Source organism: Emys orbicularis, chromosome 4 (assembly GCF_028017835.1).
Source record: "Emys orbicularis isolate rEmyOrb1 chromosome 4, rEmyOrb1.hap1, whole genome shotgun sequence".
In the NCBI taxonomy this organism is placed as follows: domain Eukaryota; kingdom Metazoa; phylum Chordata; order Testudines; family Emydidae; genus Emys; species Emys orbicularis.
This window is the reverse complement of record NC_088686.1, coordinates 112,484,949-112,505,649: the sequence shown is the minus strand read 5'-3', so window position 1 is coordinate 112,505,649 and position 20,701 is coordinate 112,484,949. Positions and strand designations below refer to the sequence as shown.

The 20,701-nt window shown below is 42.3% G+C and overlaps 2 protein-coding genes across 2 annotated transcripts in view; both read right to left on the bottom strand.

Moving 5' to 3' along the window:
* RPLP2 (ribosomal protein lateral stalk subunit P2) overlaps positions 1-20,701 on the bottom strand; it is a gene marked incomplete at its 3' end in the record, with an annotated part of 461,868 nt that overhangs the window by 114,733 nt on the left and 326,434 nt on the right. The gene's annotated exons all lie outside the window — the stretch shown is intronic.
* LOC135878633 (galanin peptides-like) lies at positions 1,359-14,154 on the bottom strand. The gene is made up of 6 exons (XM_065404353.1): positions 14,074-14,154; positions 12,106-12,160; positions 9,332-9,403; positions 8,766-8,852; positions 5,140-5,217; positions 1,359-1,411 (listed from the first exon to the last, which is right to left on the bottom strand). The coding sequence occupies exons 1-6, from the start codon at positions 14,152-14,154 to the stop codon at positions 1,359-1,361; spliced, it is 426 nt and encodes a 141-aa protein (XP_065260425.1).

The following is a 20,701-nucleotide window of genomic DNA, read 5'->3' as shown; positions in this document are numbered from 1 at the left end:
AAAGGGACAGTCCCTTTTTTGGGATTTTTTCTTATATAGGTGCCTATTACCCCTCCCCCCCACCCCCATTTTTTCACAGTTGCTAGCTGGTCACCCTATTCATGGTGAGTCTATGCAGCAGCATAGGCGCCGACTTCTGCTGGCACCGGTGGATGCTCGACCCCCCTTGACCCCTGGACCCGCCCCAACTCCTGCCCTGCCCCCATTCCAACCCCTTCCCCAAATGCCTGCCCTGGCCCCGCCTCCTCCCCTAAGTGCGCTGTGTTCCCGCTCCTCCCCCCTCCCTCCCAGAGCTTGTTACATCGCGAAACAGCTGTTTTGAGGCAGCAAGCACTGGGAGATAGCATGCCGCTTCTCCGCCTCAGGGGTGGAGGTGAGGTGGGGCGGGGAGCTTGGCTGCCAGTGGGTGCAGAGCACCCACGAATTTTTCCCTGGGGATTCTCCAGCCCCAGAGCACCCATGGAGTCATTGCCTATGTGCAGCAGGTTGGTTGGTGTAGATGCAGTGGCCATGCAGAAGGAGATTCTACCCTGACCCTTATCAGTGCACGTGGAGAAGAGACCACATGATCTAGGAAACCAAATCCACTCCAGAGGTATGTTAGTGATTGAGTTGCAGCCCTATAGCCTGCATCCATCTTGGGGAGGATTACATCTTCTCTAACTTAGTTTCATAGTTCCTTCCGCAGGGCTTGATTCTGTAAGTGCTGGACACTCTGACCTTGATCCAAAAAAGCTCTTTAAGCATGTGTTTAGCTTTAAGCATATGAGTAATCTTATTGACAACACTGGGGCCATGTCTACCATATGGGTGCCACAGCGGCACGGTTACAGCACCATCGTTATGGACCTGTAGCGCTGTACTGGAGAAGATTCCTTCAGCAACAGAAGGGGTTTTTCCATCACTGTAGAGCTCCACCTCATCGAGCGATGGTAGCTAGACTGACGGAACATTCTTCCATTGATCTAGCTGCATCTACACAGGGGGTTGAGTTGACACAGGTACAGTGCTCAGGCTTAGGAGGATTTGTATACTTAAAGTTAAACATGTATTTAATATGCTACATATTGTGCATTATATGTAATTTGAAAACATGCTATTGTAAGGAAAATGAAACAAAATGCAGCTGTTCTTTTTTTATTTTACCACTTACCTAAAGATTTTTTTTTTATCAAGGCAAAAATCTTACATTGTAACATCACAGAAAAAAACAAAACAAAAAGGGCAGAAAGTAGTTTACCATGTGTAACTCTGTATAAGAGTAATGTAAACAATAATCACCATCTTCTGTTCATTTAAAGCTCTGTTTAGAGTTTAGTCTTCATTTACAATACAACAAAGTATAAATACATTATTTTTCAGGACTGATTTGTTTCTTCTGATGAAAGTAGATTATCTAGTGCCCCAGCCTCTGCAAAGGGGAAAAAGAAAAACACAGTCATGACTTTTAGCAACAAATAGTTAAGTGCAAAGTTTAGTATTAACAATTAATTCCTAAAAATCAACCTTATGATTGCTAAACTTTCTTACTTTGCTTCCCTTTGACCACAGATGAGGCAATAGGCTCATACTTTTCATGGCTCATTTCTAGGCTATTTAATGTTTCTTTTTAATATTAATAAGTCATAACTTCCTGTTATAATTTACAGTATTTTAAAAAACCTTCTACATCAACCTTGATGTTTTGATTCATATCACTGAATATCAGTATCATAAGATTTAATATTGTTTGATTAAGTTTGATCCTGCAACTGGCTCAGGCTGGGCAGACCCCTGCACCGAGCCAGTTTCAGCATTGGGGCCTAAAAGGCCAACTGTGATAGTGACCTCCACTTGTGAGGGTGTTGTTATAAATATGCCCCTTCTCTTTAAGATGGAAGTATATGAATTATCTGAATAATCATTATTGTTAAAAACATTTCTCTATAAAATTGATTATTTTGAGAAAGAAAATGCATAAATCAATATATTTAGTGTAATAAACTGACATTTGAGTAGATGTGTAAAAAGCATTTATATTACATTATTATTATTGGACTGAATTTTTTTTTAAATCAGATATTGATTTGGAGTACATATTCATGTCAAGATCTCGCTGGTAGTCATTGTTAGCTAAAAATGTAGCATCACTTGCTAACATTCTGTGTTTTGTAGCTTTGGAGTACCAGTTCTGCATCACCGAAAAGCCATTGTGCATGATCCAGTGGATTTGGTTTCTGTGTAGTCTCAAGGTTGATGGTAACAGTAAGGAGGAGCATGTAACTGTGTGGTCCAAAGAGCAGATCAGGTAATTGTTACTCAAAAAGTCACAGTTCAGCCCCTGGTTGACACTTGCTCCATGGGGAAAGTAATTGGTATCAGCTCTTTACTAGGTGCACATTACTTATCCCTCCATGCTGGCTCAGTCTGCGGAGGTCAGCGCTCAGCCTGTTCCCCAGCCCTGCCCAGTCATTCCTGCTCAGGAGGCTGCTGTGACCCCCACACTGGGACGTAGCTTACACAGGGGAGTACAGAAATGTCTATACTGCACTGGTATATAAACACCAGCTGACCAATATTAAATCAGGATCTCCTTGGGCTTTCTTTTAGCACTTAGAGACTGAGGCCCAAATAATTCTTCTCTGAATGGGAACTCTAACTCATCTGCAGTAAGCAGATGAGTGGTCTTATTGACAACACTGGGGTCATGTCTACCCTATGTAGGGTGACCAGATCAGGATCAATACCCATGATCATGGATGTCCCAAGAGACACCCTCCCTGAGCCATTTATGCTTTCAAGCTGTTCATGCGGTGACTGCTGTTCCCAACTTGTGGGTGGATTCACCAATACTGACTTTCCACTCCCTCACTTGGGAATAGCCCGTGTATGGGTAAGTAGGGTCCTCAAACAATAGTTATTTCAAGTGACTACCCTGTAAATATGGATTTGGACAGATGCTCATTGTTCAGTTAACAGGGAGAAACAGCACGGAAAGATTGGGAGAATAAAGATTTGTAGAGCATTGTATGAATGTTTGAAAATGTTATTTTAGATCCATGTAATCTATCAGATGAGTAAAAATGTTGAATGGAAAAATACTCAGTCTCTGTGGGGAGTACAAGTAAACATGCTCTGCAGGAATTGGGAAGAGAAATGGAACCACCCTCTCCCAGCCCAGAGCACAGAACAGCTGCATAATTACTACTAAGCCTCCAGAGACCAGAGACTCACCTTCCAAACAGATCCATTGATTTTAATGGGCTACCCTCTGAAAGCTACTTCTCAAAATGAGGATAGCAGATTTGGGCCCCAGTTTTGCATATCAGACATTTCTGCAAAAATGTCAATTGTTTTTCAAAAAGGAGGTTTTTTTGTGCAGTTAATCCACATTAATGTTTTTATTATACAGCAAAACCAGGGTTATCGGGAAAACTCTGTTATCCCAAACATGGTCATGTCCTACTACGACCTCTTAGAGATTTTGGGGAAACTGAAGGTATTTTCAAGCTTTGATTGTATTAACTTATTCAACATGCTCCATGAGATTCAGGTAAGCCAGGATGTGCTGTGTTTGAAAAATGCTTGAGAATGGCACAAAATCTTAGGTTTGCTTTTGGACTGAGGCTGGACAGTTGAAGTATTCTCAATCCCTGGAAATGACAGTATTGCTCAAAGATCCTTAACTATACCATTCAAACAAATACAGTCTCTATAGACTGTGCAATGTAGTTTAGCTAACACTGGTTGTATTTTAGTATTTACAGTAGTCTTAGCAGAGGATTTTTCTGAACCAAGACAGATCATTTTAGAAAATGATGCCAAAACTGTCCAGAGTTTTATTTATAAAATTCATAAAATCTTGAAGTTAACAGACTTGAAAAGATATTCACAGTAAAGTGAAATTAATAAAACACAAATGTCTCATTCCAGTGCGTTAATTAAAATAAAAACACAGCACCTGTAATTTTATCTAATAATAAATTCATTGCTCTGAAAGTATCTATAATTCATTATATTCAAAGGTAGGGATTTATAGAGAAGGCATGTGACAGAATTGGTGACTTTTGAATGAAAGATTCATAATGCTTACAATTAGGAAGATTAAAGGCATGTATTGTGTTATTTTTTTTCTCCTAATGCAAATCACTTTCTAAATATTTTGAATGTAGCAGAGTTGAAAGGAGCAATTCTATACTGGCTGAAAATTTGAAAAAGGTATATTTAAATAAATTAATTTACTTTGCCTGAAATTTTCTGAAAAACACATGAAGACCTTCAAAATTATAATAGAGGTCTAGTAACCACTCAGGTTTTCTGTTTGCTTGATGCTATAATAAAGTCATAATCCTTAGTTAGGCATCCTCAGAGGTCTCAGTCCTACAGGTCCTATATAGACAGTTCTCCAGTATTTCACAGGGAGTTTTGCCTCTGTTTGAACTCTGTTGCCACACAGGTGAGTGATGTCACAATTTCAGGGATATGACTTCACCACAGTGTCCAAATGGAGGGAAAATTTATTTCCTTTGTCACTGTCTTACACAAATGTAAAACTTGATAATGATAAACTTTGAAACATCTCCTTTTATTCAGTCTTTTAAGTAAGAGTAAAAATATTGACCCTATTAAAGATAGTTCAAACAGTTTTGGCAGTTGTCATTTTGGTAGTACCTACAGGCTCCAAGCAGGATCGGGACCCCTCTGTGCTAGGCACTGTACACATGTATAATGAAAAGATGGTTCCTGCACCAAGGAGCTTACAGTCAACATCTCAATCCTGCAACCACTTAGTCATATACTTAACGTCATGCACTTCTGTGACACTACTTGTATGTTGAACTTTAAGCATCTCCATAAGTGTTTTGTGGGAGCAGGCTCTTAGTAGTTTCTTCCAGATTTCAATCCATTATTTGTTAATATGGATATTCAGCGATATCGTTTCAGCACATTTTGTTCTAGGAGTTATGTCAAACATAATCAAGCCCATTCTCCAGTGATGCTCAACAAAGTCGCACAATTTAAATATGAATCTACAATTATATATTCAATCCCAGTCCTGCAGCTCTTATTCAAGAGTTTTGTCCAAGTAAGGATTACAGAATCAGATCCTCAGTGACTGAAATAAAACTGTACTTTTAAATGATTGAGAGCTTTACTAACCTTTAAGATGCAAGTAAGTCAAAAATTCAATTACTGTGCGTACAACATTGTCGTCAACCACTGGTCTCCCAAGATTACCTAGAAAACATTTATTGGATATTTAATGTATAGATAGTATGAATATTTGCTGACACAACTTTAGTCACAATAGTGAATGTAAGAGTTCAGAAAAATCCGTGAAACTACATTTCATTTTAAAAGTTCAGTGGAAAAACTGAGAGCCAGATTCTCTCCTGCACTGAAATACATTTGGTGCAAGAATGGGGTGACATCAGGGAGCTTGTTACAGGTCCCTGGTTCTGGAGCTTCTGTACTAATGTAAGTTAAAGCAGCCTTCAGGTTATTTGGTTTACAGTGCTTGTAAGGTCTACAGGGCTGTCTGTGGAGCTTGTAAATTCTGAAACCCCAGTCAAGAAGTTTATATCTGAAGAGACCTCAGAGACTCAGATTTCCGGAGAAAATAGGTCCAAATTTATTCACCCATTTTTATTGAAAAATAGTCCACTGCATTAGTTCCCCTTGAACATGTAAACAATTACCATTTTAAGACAACTTTATAAGAAGCCACTACATTCCGCAAGTGAAAAATATGTTTTTCAAAATACCTAATTCAATGCCAGTGAAACTTAAAAAATGTCTCCATTGAATAGGGTCTGCATGAGAAATTTCAGGTGCAAAGGAGATTTTCAGAGTTGATGGAAGGAGTGTGCTTAAATGAAGTTTATAAGAAACTAGGTTACAATCTTTAGGTCCCATCCTGCAAAGTGCTGAGCACTATCATCTTGGGGTGACTTTATTGGGAAGCCACATCTGCAGTTCCACAATGTATAGTTTCCAGATCACGTATTTTACAAAGGAACTGTCTACACGTCCACAATTGGAAAATACAGTGAGTCAGTGAGAAGTATTACTAGATCAGAGTGCACTAATTGTCCCTTTCATCAATATTTCAGAGTAGCAAAATATATTATATCCGCTTTGCTAGGCGCCAACATTTCTAATTCCCCCTCCCCCCCCATACAACCATAACCGGAAATGAACTAATGGTCTTCAACAGAATTGTACAGCTTATGGGAGATGATTCAATGTTCTCCTACTAATAAGTAATAAGCAAAGAACCTTACCTGAATTTTGGACCTTTGTTGACTATCAGATGTGTCTCTATTGTACTGTCAGGGTTTGAGTTAGATTGTAAGTTCCTTGGAGCAGGACTATCTTCCCCTGTTAGTACAATGCTGAGCACAGGAACAACTATCAGCTTTCTCGGGATTGGAGTGAGAAATGGATCTCATTTTGAGATTCCCTAACAGAGGACTAGCTCATGTCTTTTGATCCATACTTAGGGCTCTTGCCATGTGTGGATCACTCCCTCACTATACAGAAAAGAGTCACAACAGCTCCCAAGGCATCTTCTGAACCCCAAAAAGAGCTATCTGTGTGTCTGGAGATCTGTGCAGATTAGAAGGAATCAAGCAGTGGGTTCAACAGGCAATGGGTAGGTCAAGAGACGGTCCTGAGGAGGGGACCTATAGGTTATACTTAAAAATTCACACATGCCCCTGACTCTGTCATGGGGAATCCCCTCCTTTAAGGGAGGCCTCAGCTGTGCTACCAAGTAGCAGGGCTAGAGATTCTGTAGCAGCACAGAGCCTCCATATGTATGGCCAGAAAGGAGAGGGTGGTGTATCCTGCTCTCCCAATGGAAGACGTCAGAGGAAATGCTGATGGGAATTTCACAGCATTTGCTGCCTTAACGTGGTGTTGCCATGGAGGTGTGATCTAGATATGAAACTGCAATTCTATAAAGCAAAAGCTTCCTGCTGCTAAGCTGTGTTCTGTTTAATTATGAACGATCAAGCGAGAGTTGGTTGTTGTATCAATGTTTAGAAATGGTGTGTTCCTGTTAATAGCCTCCAGCTGAGTACCTGCTTTAACTCATTGACTCGATCACATCACTTTTTATATATATTTTTACTATTACAAATTGATATTGGACATTCTATACAAAGTGTTTAAAATAAAACATCCCAAGAAATGGCAACTAAAAAAAAACAACAAAAAAAGTTTGCCTCTGTAGACGCTCCCCAGCTGCCTCTAGATTCATTCACCCTTTGTCTAGGAATGCAATCGGAGTATTTTTTAGTTCAAGAAATAAGTTTCAGATATACCAAGAAAAGGAAATGGCTTTTGTATTGGTCTAAATATTTGCTTAGAGAAAATAAGGTATTTTGAACAAAGTAACATTTTTGCATACCAATACGTAGGAATTAGATTAACCATAAAATTAAATGCTTTAGGGTGTACATTTAGGCAAGAATATACACAGCAACCCTTTTTGAATTTTGAACCATTACCATCAGCATAGAGTAGAAATTTTACAATACAAACAAGGGTTATAAAAACAGGGACGATATACTGTAAGGTTCTGATCCTGAGACGTACAGAGCACTCACAACTCCCATTGAGCTCAGAGTTGTGAATGCTCAGCACCTCTCAGGATTAAGGGACTGTTCCAAAACCCATTGCATTACATGGAAAGACTCCTACTGACTTCATTAAGCTTTGGATCAGGTCCTAAGTCTTCTAATTGAAACAATTTATCTTGTTTAATTATGGAAAAATTATACAATTATACCTGAGATGGGGTTATTATGAGAAATCCATTTCTCAAAAACCAGCTCCATACAGCATTATCAACAACAGCTTTCAGTTCTATGTTGATATGATAAAAGGTGTCTCTTGTTTCTATAACTTTCCCTAATATATGATCCCCCTAATATTGTCCCTTACTGATCACACTCCTGGGCTAATCAGTTAGGACTCCTAAGGGTATGTCTACACTACAGGATTAATCCGAATTTATATAATTCGAATTTAGGAAACCGATTTTATAAATTCGAATGTATTCGGCCACACTAGGCACCATTAATTCGGTGGTGTGCGTCCAAGCTACCATAGTAGCATCGATTTCCAGAGCGTTGCATTGTGGGTAGCCAATAACATCTAATTGCCAATAACATCGAATTGCGGCCACACTAACCTTAATTCGGATTAACAATACCGATTTTGACGCTACTCCTCTCGTCGAGGAGGAGTACAGAAATCGAATTAAAGGGCTCTTTAATTCGAATTAAATGGCTTCGTTGTGTGGACGGGTCAAGCGTTAATTCGAATTAAAGCAGCTAAATCCGAATTAAAGTCTTAGTGTAGACCAGGCCTAAGTGTCTGATAGAACTTGAAAGCTTTGTTTTGAACAGGTAGGTTTTATAGTCAAATATGTTAATTTGGATAAAATGAAGGAAACTCAAAAGCTTTTGTCCTGCCAATCAATGTATGACTCTGCATTTTAAACTATTACAAGGCAGAATACACATAATTCAGGTCAGATCTCCAAACTCTGGTGTCTGTGAGCCAAATTTTGCTTTCCTTTCTCATATGAATACTCTCATTGACTTCAATGGGACTACTCATGTATGTTAAGTAGCAACAGAGGGTCCTGTGGCACCTTTACATTGTCCTGCCTACAAGCAAGCTTAAGCTTCCATTTAGGGGGACAATAACTCAAACATAGTAAATAAAATGCTATATACAGAAGCATAAACTCTTGGCTTTCATCATTTCATTACCTATTTTTATATCCTCTTCAGGCTGTATCTCACGTTTACCAGCTAGGCCATGTTTGTCAATAAAAGATCTGTGATTATCTACTGCATCTGTTAAATAAATTAGAGATGAAGAGTTAATTTCATTTACAGTCTCCAGGTTGATTTTGATGGATTTTATTGAGCTAGCTCAAGAAGATTTAAAAGTGACTCTCTTTATAGCCTTCTTTTCATTTGTGCACGAGACCATGATGGGATTGTTGATAGAATGATGTATAATTAGTGAATCAAAGGAATCATTCTTTAATAAGCTTATTAAAGAATTAAAGAAGGCATTTTTTAATTTTGTGTATTTAATTTATATCCATTAAGGGCCCATTCCTATATTGCTTGCACTCCCAAACTCTTCCTGAATTCAGTGGGAGTTTTGGGTGTACAGGGAATGCAGAGTTGGACCATTCATGTGTAATTTAGGAATGTGGTTTTGCTACTCTTTCCTCTTTAAAAAAAAAAAAAAAAAGTTGCCAAGTAATTTGTTTTAAAGTAAACTGCAATTAGTTTACATGAATAACCTCCAAAAACTATCTTACATTCCCCAGGTGCCTCTTCTCTCCCCCTTGCAATGGGCATTTCCTTTATCAGTAAAAGCTGATCAATACGACCTGCAACAGAGGATGATGCCTATTATCCAGTCTTAGAGAAATGGCACTCAGCAAATATATGCCCCCATTACAGAATGGCATGTATGTCTTTCAACACAGTCTATTCTGGCATTGCTGCTTTAAGGCAAATATACTTACAAACATTTACAGAATCAATAAATACATCAAAGGTGCATACATTTGTATCCCAAGGTCAGTTACAAAAAGTGACTAATAAAGGAAAAAAAGACAGTTATGATACTTATATGGACAGTGGTATTAGTTATCTGTAATGTTTATCATATACTATAGAGGGTGAAATTAGGCAACCCCCAGTAATATTTAACATAAAAAGTAGTAAAGGGTAGGTATAGATGTCTGTATGTTTTATGCCTCTCAGCATCTTGAAAACCTTGGGTAAAAATAAATGACAATTATTAAATCAGCTACAAATAGTTTTAAAGGAAGGCTTTTTAGCCAATTGGGACACCTTCACTTTTCATCTCCATACTTTTTTGGAAACTTGAACTTTACGTTTTCAGCCTCTCAGACATTGGTGTTTGTTTTTAATTACAAAATGGAATTAAATATTTTCCTCTTGTAAATTACTGATATTTATTTACAATCTCAGAGAGTTTGTTTTGTCCAAGAACAGTATCAGAAGACTATGAGTCTGGGCATTTTTACGTAGATTTAGGGTGAAATCTTGGCCCCACTGAGTTCAGTGGCAAAACTGCCACTGATTTCAATGGGGCCCAATTTCACCCATAGTATTTCCCCCTTGATTGACCTCCAAAACTCCATAAAATGTTATAACTACTTTGCAAGGCAAATACCCTTAGATTCTATACAATTAATCATCATTATTGTATAATTGGAAGTAAAACTACTATTTTAGAGTAACAAGATGTTTGCCTAGGGTTACCATATTTCAACAATCAAAAAAGAGGATGGGAGGAGCCCCGCCCTAGCCCCGCCCCTGTCCTGCCCTAGCCCCGCCCCTGCCCCTTCCACTCCCTCCCATTTCCCGCCCTCCTCAGAACCCCCAACCCTCCCCCCCACTCCTTCTCCCCTGACTGACCCCTCCTGGGACCCCTGCCCCTAACTGCCCCCCAGGACTCCACCCCCTACCTAAGCCTCCCTGCTCCTTGTCCCCTGACTGCCCCCTCCTGAGACCTTCCCCCCATCCTAACTGGCCCCCTAGGACCCTACCCCCTACCTGTCCCCTGACTGCCCCAACCCTTATCCACACCCACACCCCCAGACAGACACCAGGGACTCCCACGTCCCATCCAACCACTCCCCACCCCCTGACAGCCCCCCCCCCCAGAACTCCCGACCCATCTAAACCCCTCTGCTCCCTGTCCCCTGACTGCTCCGATCCCTCTCCCCACCCCTGCCACCTGACAGCCCCCCCCAGAACTCCCAAACACCCCCCCCCGCTCCTTGTCCCCTGACTGCCCCCTCCTGGGACCCCTGCTCCTAACTGCCCTCCAGAACCCCAACCCCTACCTAAGCCTCCCTGTTCCTTGTCCCCTAACTGCCCCCTCCTGAGATCCCCCCACCCTAACTGCCCCCCAGGACCCTACCCCCTACCTGTACCCTGACTGCCCAAAACCTTACACCCCCAACCCCCAGACAGCCCCCCCCGAACTCCCGACCCCCCCCCCCGCTCCCTGTCTCTTGACTGCCCCCTCCAGAACCTCCCTGCAACTTCTCCGACCCCCTGGCCCCCTTACCGTGCCGCTCAGAACAGAGTGCTGCAGAGCAGCGCGCTCGGCAGCAGGGGAGGGGGGAACAGGGGGAGGAGCTCCAGACTGCCGGAGGCCCGAGGCGAACAGCCAGCTGGCGATCTGCGAATGCAGGGAGGGGGAGGGAGGGAGGGAGAGGAGGGGAGTGATTTCAAGCTGCAGGGGAGAGGAGGGGGAAGTGGAGGAGAGGCTCTGGCTGCCAGAGCCCCGTGCGAGTGGCACGATCCGGCCGGCTACCCTGTCAGCCGCGCGCGCTCTGCATGGGGGGGAAATCCGGACATTTACAGATTCCCCCCGGACGCTATTTTTAACTCAAAAAAGCCGGACCTGTCCGGCAGAATCCGGACGAATGGTAACCCTATGTTTGCCACCTAAGGATTACAACTCATTAGCACTCTAAGAATACCCAAATGTGTAATTCCATATAATGTAGTGCCTTTACATGGCATTGCTTTTGAAGAGGAAGTTTAAATTCTATTTGTTTCTATCCCAGGCTTCAGATGTGTGGGCCTGGTCCACACTAACCCCCCACTTCGAACTAAGGTACGCAAATTCAGCTTCGTTAATAACGTAGCTGAATTCGAAGTACCTTAGTTCGAACTTACCGCGGGTCCAGACGCGGCAGGCAGGCTCCCCCGTCGATGCCGCGTACTCCTCTCGCCGAGCTGGAGTACCGGCGTCGACGGCGAGCACTTCCGGGATCGATCCGGGATCGATTTATCGCGTCTAGACAAGACGCGATAAATCGATCCCAGAAGATCGATTGCTTACGGCCGGACCAGGAAGTAAGTGTAGACCTGAAGGTTCTCTGAAATAACACTCTTTAGTTTTACATAAGAAGGTTTAAACAAAAATTACTTTAATAGCCCGATTAGTGGGTAGCACACTCATGGCAGACAATAGGCAAGTGACCATTTTTAATAGAATTTTTAATAGAATTTTAAAATATAGAAAATTAAATATTTGACTTACGTGGCCCAAGTAGGTAACCAGCACTATTCAAAGTCCAGCCCCTTTTTTCTTTTGCCTTACAGAGGGAAAAGTGCAGGTAGATTATTTATTGCATGATTTACATAATACTTTCTGAAAAAAAGAAACATGAATCTGGGAGGTTGGTTTGTGCAAACAGATTCATTGGGGTTTCTAATGAGTTGATATTTTTTATTCATCAAAAAAAAATATATATTTCAGTCTGGGTGAAACCCTGGCCTCACTGAAGTCAATGGGAGTTTTGCCATTGAGTTCAGCGTGACCAGGATTTTGACTAGGGTTACCATATTTCAACAATCAAAAAAGAGGACGGGAGGAGCCCCGCCCTAGCCCCGCCCCGCCCCTGTCCTGCCCTAGCCCCGCCCCTGCCCCTTCCACTCCCTCCCACTTCCCGCCCTCCTCAGAACCCCCAACCCTCCCCCCCACTCCTTCTCCCCTGACTGACCCCTCCTGGGACCCCTGCCCCTAACTGCCCCCCAGGACTCCACCCCCTACCTAAGCCTCCCTGCTCCTTGTCCCCTGACTACCCCCTCCTGAGACCTTCCCCCCATCCTAACTGGCCCCCTAGGACCCTACCCCCTACCTGTCCCCTGACTGCCCCAACCCTTATCCACACCCACACCCCCAGACAGACACCAGGGACTCCCACGTCCCATCCAACCACTCCCCACCCCCTGACAGCCCCCCCAGAACTCCCGACCCATCTAAACCCCTCTGCTCCCTGTCCCCTGACTGCTCCGATCCCTCTCCCCACCCCTGCCACCTGACAGCCCCCCCCCAGAACTCCCAAACACCCCCCCCCGCTCCTTGTCCCCTGACTGCCCCCTCCTGGGACCCCTGCTCCTAACTGCCCTCCAGAACCCCACCCCCTACCTAAGCCTCCCTGTTCCTTGTCCCCTAACTGCCCCCTCCTGAGATCCCCCACCCTAACTGCCCCCCAGGACCCTACCCCCTACCTGTACCCTGACTGCCCAAAACCTTACACCCCCAACCCCCAGACAGCCCCCCCGAACTCCCGACCCCCCCCCCGCTCCCTGTCTCTTGACTGCCCCCTCCAGAACCTCCCTGCAACTTCTCCGACCCCCTGGCCCCCTTACCGTGCCACTCAGAACAGAGTGCTGCAGAGCAGCGCGCTCGGCAGCAGGGGAGGGGGGAACAGGGGGAGGAGCTCCAGACTGCCGGAGGCCCGAGGGGAACAGCCAGCCGGCGATCTGCGAATGCAGGGAGGGAGAGGAGGGGAGTGATTTCAAGCTGCAGGGGAGAGGAGGGGGAAGTGGAGGAGGGGCTCTGGCTGCCAGAGCCCTGTGCGAGTGGCACGATCCGGCCGGCTACCCTGTCAGTCGCGCACGCTCTGCCTGGGGGGGAAATCCGGATATTTACAGATTCCCCCCGACGCTATTTTTAACTCAAAAAAGCCGGACATGTCCGGCAGAATCCGGACGAATGGTAACCCTAATTTTGACCCAATATAGACGAAAGTGCAAATCACACAATGCATTATAAATTTTAAACCTTACAAGTTATAATAAATGTGATCTGCTCCCAATCTGCTTTACTGAAAAGTATATATATATTTCCCTCTAGATACTGGTTTGGATTTACACAATTTGTTGTGTCTCAGCTGTTTATATTTTGTAAGCTTCATTAAAACAAAAGAATTCATTGTTTTTTTCCTAAGTAAGATGGCCATTCATTAAACTTTACTATATAAAAACTAATAACCCTTGTTTTGTTTAACTACTTTGTAGCACATTTGTCATAAGTAGATGAGTATTAAAATGTCCAATATTCCCAATTGTTCATCCACCATCCAAAATATTCTCGGGCACTTGCTTTGTTTTGCTCAGCCCTATATCTAACCAGAGTGCCTGTCAGTTTACTGGTACTTGTCAGCTAAGACACTGAGCATGTCTAATGGATAGAGCCCCTGTAAATGAAATTTATACTTACTGATAAAACGAGTCCAAAGGTCTCTGAGAGGGTGGCGCAAAAGATCAAAGATAGAAACAGGAGACTAGTCCACCTCTGCATCTGAAAGGACACCACAAACGCTCGGGGTTAGTTGCTTTGCCTTCCACTTTGGGATCCCAGGTATGGGGGTTTAAATCGACTTAGGTTCCCGCAGGAACCTGATGCCTTAAGAAACATCGAGACAGGAGGAACTTATGCGAAGGAAGGGTGTGTATCCGGGGGTGAGTCCTGTGCATCTGAAAGTTCAGGAAGGAACGGCAGAGAATGTCAAATCCTAAGAAAGCAGGAACACCCCCAAAGTCGGAGACGAGGGTGGAACCTGACCGCTGTAGGGCACAGAGACAGGAGATCAGCCTTTACAATACCTGCCCCCTTTGCCACTTCTACACAGAAGTCATTGCAGTCACTAATATGGGGTGTCAGAAGGAAAGGCGTCCAGGGTCTAAGATTTAATGTACCTGAAAGTTAAATACCTCCCAGAAGGCAAAGAGGCTAAAAATAAGGGGAAAGTACCTTGAGTTGGGGTGCGCTACTCTGTTCTTCACTGCGTGGGTTCAGTCCTGGCTGGCAGTGGGGCAGGGAGCTGTCCGCAGGCTGCTCTGGGGAATGGATGGTCACAGCTGGGACTCCTCACTGCATGGCCCTGGTGCGCTCACTGAGTAGGGGATGCAATGGAGTGTGGGGGGGGGGCTGCAGTGCCTGTAAGCCCAAGACTGCTCCCCCTCCGCTATTTATGGGTTGCAGCGCAACTTTGCAGGCGCGGCTCTCTCCCAGGGGAGAATCGAGAGCCGCCCACATCCCCGGGTCATTTCCCCTCGCCAAGTCACTGCATTAGGAAGGGCAAAAATTACAGCAATTCAATTAGAGGCATTTGGAAGCAAGATGTGGGCTGCAGATAGATAACAGCCTGGCCAATTACCTTTCATTACGCCTGGGTTGGACACTGGCTAGCAGTGAAAAGAGCTCTGTTCTACTAGACAGCCTGGCCTGCCTTCTATCTTTCGCCTGAAACTTCAGAAGTTCTTTGTTGTTGTTTGAGAATAAGGAAGGGTAAATTGAACACAGCTCCCTCTTTGGAGAATCAGGTACAGAAGCAGAGCTAAATGGAAAAGGCTCTGTATTATGCTGGCTAATAAGACTCCTATCCTTGTCAATTACAGTATTTGTTATTACATTCAAGAACACAGATTCCCCCCCCCCCCCCGCACCTTTCTCGTGGAGCCCCATGAATCTCTCTTCAGTCCAGACAGACACTATCGGTTTCCTTTAAAATTCCTTTGAATCAGTCTGTTTACTCTAGCATCAGAGCAAAAGGAACTGGAGGCAAACTGAGTTATTTTACTTAAAACTTCAAAGTGTTAAAGGGGGAGCCCTTTAGAAATATATTCTGTTTATTTCTTGTCTGGAGTACAGCTTGGTGACATTTTGCATCTAAAATGTAAGCATTCTTTTTCTCAAGTTTTTGTGAAAAAGTAACACAAACTCACCCCACTACCTTTATACTCCACATGTTCACTTTTGGACATTTTAGTTCTACTGGTTTTTCTTATCTTAAATATAGTTATAGTCAGTAAAGTGATGATAAAAATAACACAAAGGGGATTCCAAATTTTGTTTCCCTCAATGATTGCCAGATCAAATTTGCTCAGTTTAAAAGGCATAAACTGAGTTTTCTAACTAGTGGTCCTGCAAACTCCTTTTGGGAACTGAAAACTACATTGAGAGCTTTCTACCTTACCACAAATTTGCTGGTAATTTAATTTTATTGTACAAGATAAACTAGACACTACCTCACGCTTCTACAGCTCCTAGGGTATGCTGTGCCATAGGAATAAACATGTGGAAGGAAGGGGTTTTTGAACAGTGTGAGATACAGTATCCTTCATAGGTTTAAAGGCAGGTAGTGTTTTTACTAGAGTGTAGCAAAACCCAGGATAGAGGAAAAGGTCATATCTTGGTCTAGGTCTCCCCCGTACCTGCAATTATGTTCTCCCTGTGACAGGAAAAGCAGGGCTATATTAGTTTAAACATGTCACTAGAACCCTGATGTAAAAATGCAGCTCTACAGTCTTATATGGATAATTTGGGAATAGTTTATTTCTTGCCGTATTTAAATATGAATGCACATCAATGTGAAGAGTAAACTTTGCAAATCTGATTCAACACTTCATGTCATTTACTGGGGATATTCTGTCAGCCAGGACCTGCATGGCCCTTAGAATTCAGACTAGATAGATGTGTAAAAGCATCTGGGAAATAGCAAAATAATTTTTGCAAAGTGCCTTTTATTTTAACTTCTCCAATGAAGCATTTTTTACTGAAATTGCCTAGCCTTCATCAGTTACTTTCATTTCTAACTTTGAGGCTGTTGTATGACACAAAATGTTTTCTTTGTGTATTAAAATAAAAGGATAAAGGTGTGAAAAACTAAATTCAAGCAGCATTATAATAAAAATGCATTAATTTTGCTATCTTTAGCTGCATTTGTTCTACATGTCCCTCTCAAATGTATGTGGAACAATGTATTTTTAACTTGTGACTTATTCTCTTTTATCAGCATAATTCTTGCATCAATTTGTCAAATCATGTCATAAAATAATCTCCTCATCTTTTTTGGAATGAGAAGTAGATGAAAGCCTCTTTATACTCTCAAAGGCTTAATCCATCATTTCCCCATTATACATTTTGTCTAAACGTATATCTTCAGATTAGTGTCAATTACATAATTTTACCAGTCATTCCTGCAACTGCTGTTATTTTCTCAATTTTCCCTGTCAAGAATGTTATTAGTCTTTATTATTATTTATTATTATTCTGTAGGAATTATAAACCTTACTCCTCAGGCAGAAGAACTGGAAATTAGTCTTAAACCTGCTTTTCTATATAAGCTTAAAAACCAGCCATTTGTCTGGGTAAATTATCACTTTTATCACTGGGATGATCTTCTCACATGTCCATTTATTTATTTATTTATTGGGTGGAAAGGGCTTCATGTAGTTTGCAATGACTGTTAAAATTATGTCTGGTACTGAGCAGAATTTTGCCATCAGACAACACTCTAATGGGCCTGATCCAAACCCCACTTAAGTCAATGGGAGTCTCTCCATTGAGTTCTGTGGGTTTTGGATTAGGTCCAGCAGCACAGATTTGGAAATAAAACTGTATCTAAAAATCTGTAATTCTATACATGAGGGGTTGGATGCTTCTAATTCAGGGGTAGGCAACCTGCGGCATGCGTGCCAAAGGCGGCACGCGAGCTGATTTGCAGTAGCACTCACACTGCCCGGGTCCTGGCCACCAGTCTGGGGGACTCTGCATTTAAATTTAATTTTAAATGAAGCTTCTTAAACATTTTAAAAACCTTATTTACTTTACATACAACAATAATTTAGTTATATATTATAGACTTACATTAACGTTTTTAGAAGGTCTCTTTCTATATTACTGGCAAGCGAAACCTTAAATCAGAGTGAATAAATGAAGACTCGGCACACCACTTCTGAAAGGTTGCCAGCCCCTGTTCTAATTTATTGTACAACTATCTCTCACAAAAAAATACATAGCTACAGTATTCTATAATAGATTGCATCTTAACATATTACTGTTTAAATAAGCGGTATTTCATAAATCAGGAGAAAAATGGGCTGCTATTTTTGGAACAGTGAAAAAAATTCAACCATTTTTCCTTGGCAAGTCTTAGAATTGTGAAACAAAAACATGACTTGGTCTAGTGAATTGTTGTAGTGGCTGCACTTTGTACTGGAGGCCAGGGATGTGCGTTCAGGCGTCTTGTTTCTTGAATTAGCACATTAGCAGGGCTTGTAGCAGAAAAACAGAATGCTCTGTCCCTAGGAAAAGTCAGCTCCTTGTATTGCTTGAGTCGCCTATTTTTCGCTAGCACTCTGTAATACTAACCCTGAGATATTCCACTCTTTATTTTTCACCATTCTGAGGAACAGCCATTTATTGTTACTCCATTTCCTATAACTACTTTTGAATATATTGTAATGGTGGGAATCACCAGGTGGCACTGTTACACATAATTTTATACATTCTTCTTAGTATCATGTGAGCAGTTTTTGAATACCTGCAGTACAGTTGTTAGTGTTGTGATGTAATTTCTTGTGTGAGGAGCTGTTGCACACAGCAAGAGAGTCTGCTTTCTGCTTTAATCTAACTAGAATCAGTTCTTTGTACAGAGTTGGCTCTGGTGTTTGGGCTGAGATTTCTGAAAGGGAGGTTTGCCAGCCGGCTATTTATGACCACCTGTATTCAAGGACTGCTATACATAATGTAAAATAAACAACATGTACTAAGGAAATACCCACACTCTGCATAACTGATTTGTCCTCCAACCAGAAACCTATTTGCTAGGCCCCAACGTCTATTACCGTTAAGGAGAGGGGCTAAAATATTATATGACTTTGCCCCTTATCCTGCAGTGATGTGTTTCTCTTAATAGATTCTTGTGCAGGTTAGGAGTTTTACAAAGCCATTAAAGTGAAAATTTGTAGACCTAGTTCCTGGTTCACCACTGTTATTCCAGTTTTTGTCAGTGTATTGCCTTTGATTTCAAGAGAGTTACACCATCAGAAAACTAGAACAACAGTGTTGAATCAAGCCCTTGGTGTGAAAAGTTCTGGCAAGTTTAATGATAAAGTCACAGGGATGGCAGGAGAAGGCAAGCTAGTCAGGGATAAAACAGAAGAGGGGCCCAGAAGTTGGGAAGAAGTGATAGAAGTGAACCTTGCAAATGTGATTGGGGCCCAGGAGCTGGGATGGTATGGCAAAAGTGAGTCAGGTCAGCAGGATGGGTGACGGGAAAGAGTTGGGCCAATGGGTGGTGGCATTTATACATTTTGGGAACATTTTGTAGACATGGATGAAATGGAGCCAAATTCAGGACCAGATGCTGACTCTCTTATTCCAAAAGTAGTCCCATGAAAATCAATGGGACTACTTGGGGAGTAAGATACTAGTTAATGTGAATAAGGGTATCAGAATGTGGTTCTTAGAAGTTATACCTGCAAGACATCTGCATAAAATATCCAGCCCTATAGGGGACACTTTTAACATCTTTATGAAACTCCAAGTACATTACACCCAGTGAATCCCCTTTTATTCAGTATTTTACTAAGTGGTCAAAGAATCCCTGCAAGTGAAAGAAACACAATTTAATCTTGGAGGAGATGGGCTGATTTGATTGCAGCAAAATATACTTATCTAAATGTTGAAAGAGTAATTAATTATACTGAATTTTATTTCTGGAACAAAGGGGAGGGTCAGCCGTTTAATTCACAGGATCAGGCCTAGGTGCTGTGTTGAAGGTAGATCAAATCTTCTTCCAAGCATCCAGCACAAGTAACTGAAATAGGTACTGAAGAACACTGCAAGGAGAAATTCTCCTCCCACAGGCTACAGAGCTGCTTTGTAGCTGTTGTTTGAGCCTGAAGGATGACTTGGTGACTGGCAACTTGATAATACATGAAAGTCATGTCGAATAAGTGCAAGGCGGGGCACATTGAAAGGAGCCATTTGAACGACTCATAGATATTGCTGGGTTGTAAATTAACTGCAACCACTCAAGGAAAAGAGTTGCAGATGGGAGGGGCAGTCATTGTGGACAGCTCAATGAATGTATCTGCACAGTGGTAGTCAAAAAAGGACACAAAATGTTAGAATGATTTAAGACTCTGTTTGAGGGTGCCTGAATTACTGAGTTTGGTGTACATGATGATGCATTTCCTAGAAGGGATGAGAGGTATAAGGTAATTTGTGAGTTGAAAACAGGGATAAAGTTGTGGCGAGGGGGAGGGGGTAAAAGTTGTAATTATGAATGGAGTGGTTTGTTGAGGTGGGATGGGTGGGATGAGGATGGTTTATTGGGTATTATCAGTTGGATCCGGTTTGATTGTGTGTATATGATCTCCATTATAAGTACAATGGTGTTTGTTGTTTCTTCTTATTTTAAGGGTATTTGTATGTGGCGGAGGATTTTCTGGATTTTAAAGTTAATCTGTACTGAATGGCAGGAGAACCAAAGGGGTTGAGCACTATCCCTCAGGCAGACCTTTCCCCTTACCTAGTCTTGGCAGCTGGATCACTGACAGAAGGGGGTATAGTTCCTATGCACGTGGAGGTGGGATTGAAGTTTTTCTTTCATCTGATTGGGGGCCTTTTGATGTGGAGTGTTTACATGTTCTGTAAAGCCTTCTGGATCTAGTGCCTTGTCCTGGAGGTGCTTCCTTGAGAACCCAGCTGTCACAGCTCTATCTTTTCAATGGTTGAGAAGACTAAGCAATGCAGTGGTGAGTTGGGGATGTGAAAGGAGGATGAGATAATTGTTTCTGGGCCTTTGGCTGTCTGATTCCTTTGCTGTCTACTAAAACTTCACCAGCCAATCACTCTTCTTTTGTCAACTCCTGTTCTCTCCTCCTGTGTCTGTATGTTGTCAGTATGGATCATAAACTTTTTGGGGCAGGAAACTTGCCTTTGTACATGCTTATAAACCTCCAGGCACCTTGTTGGCATCATACAAATAATAAATAAGATAAAAATTATGATAATATGGAATAGGCAAGGGGGAAGAGTCTTCAGACATAGGGCT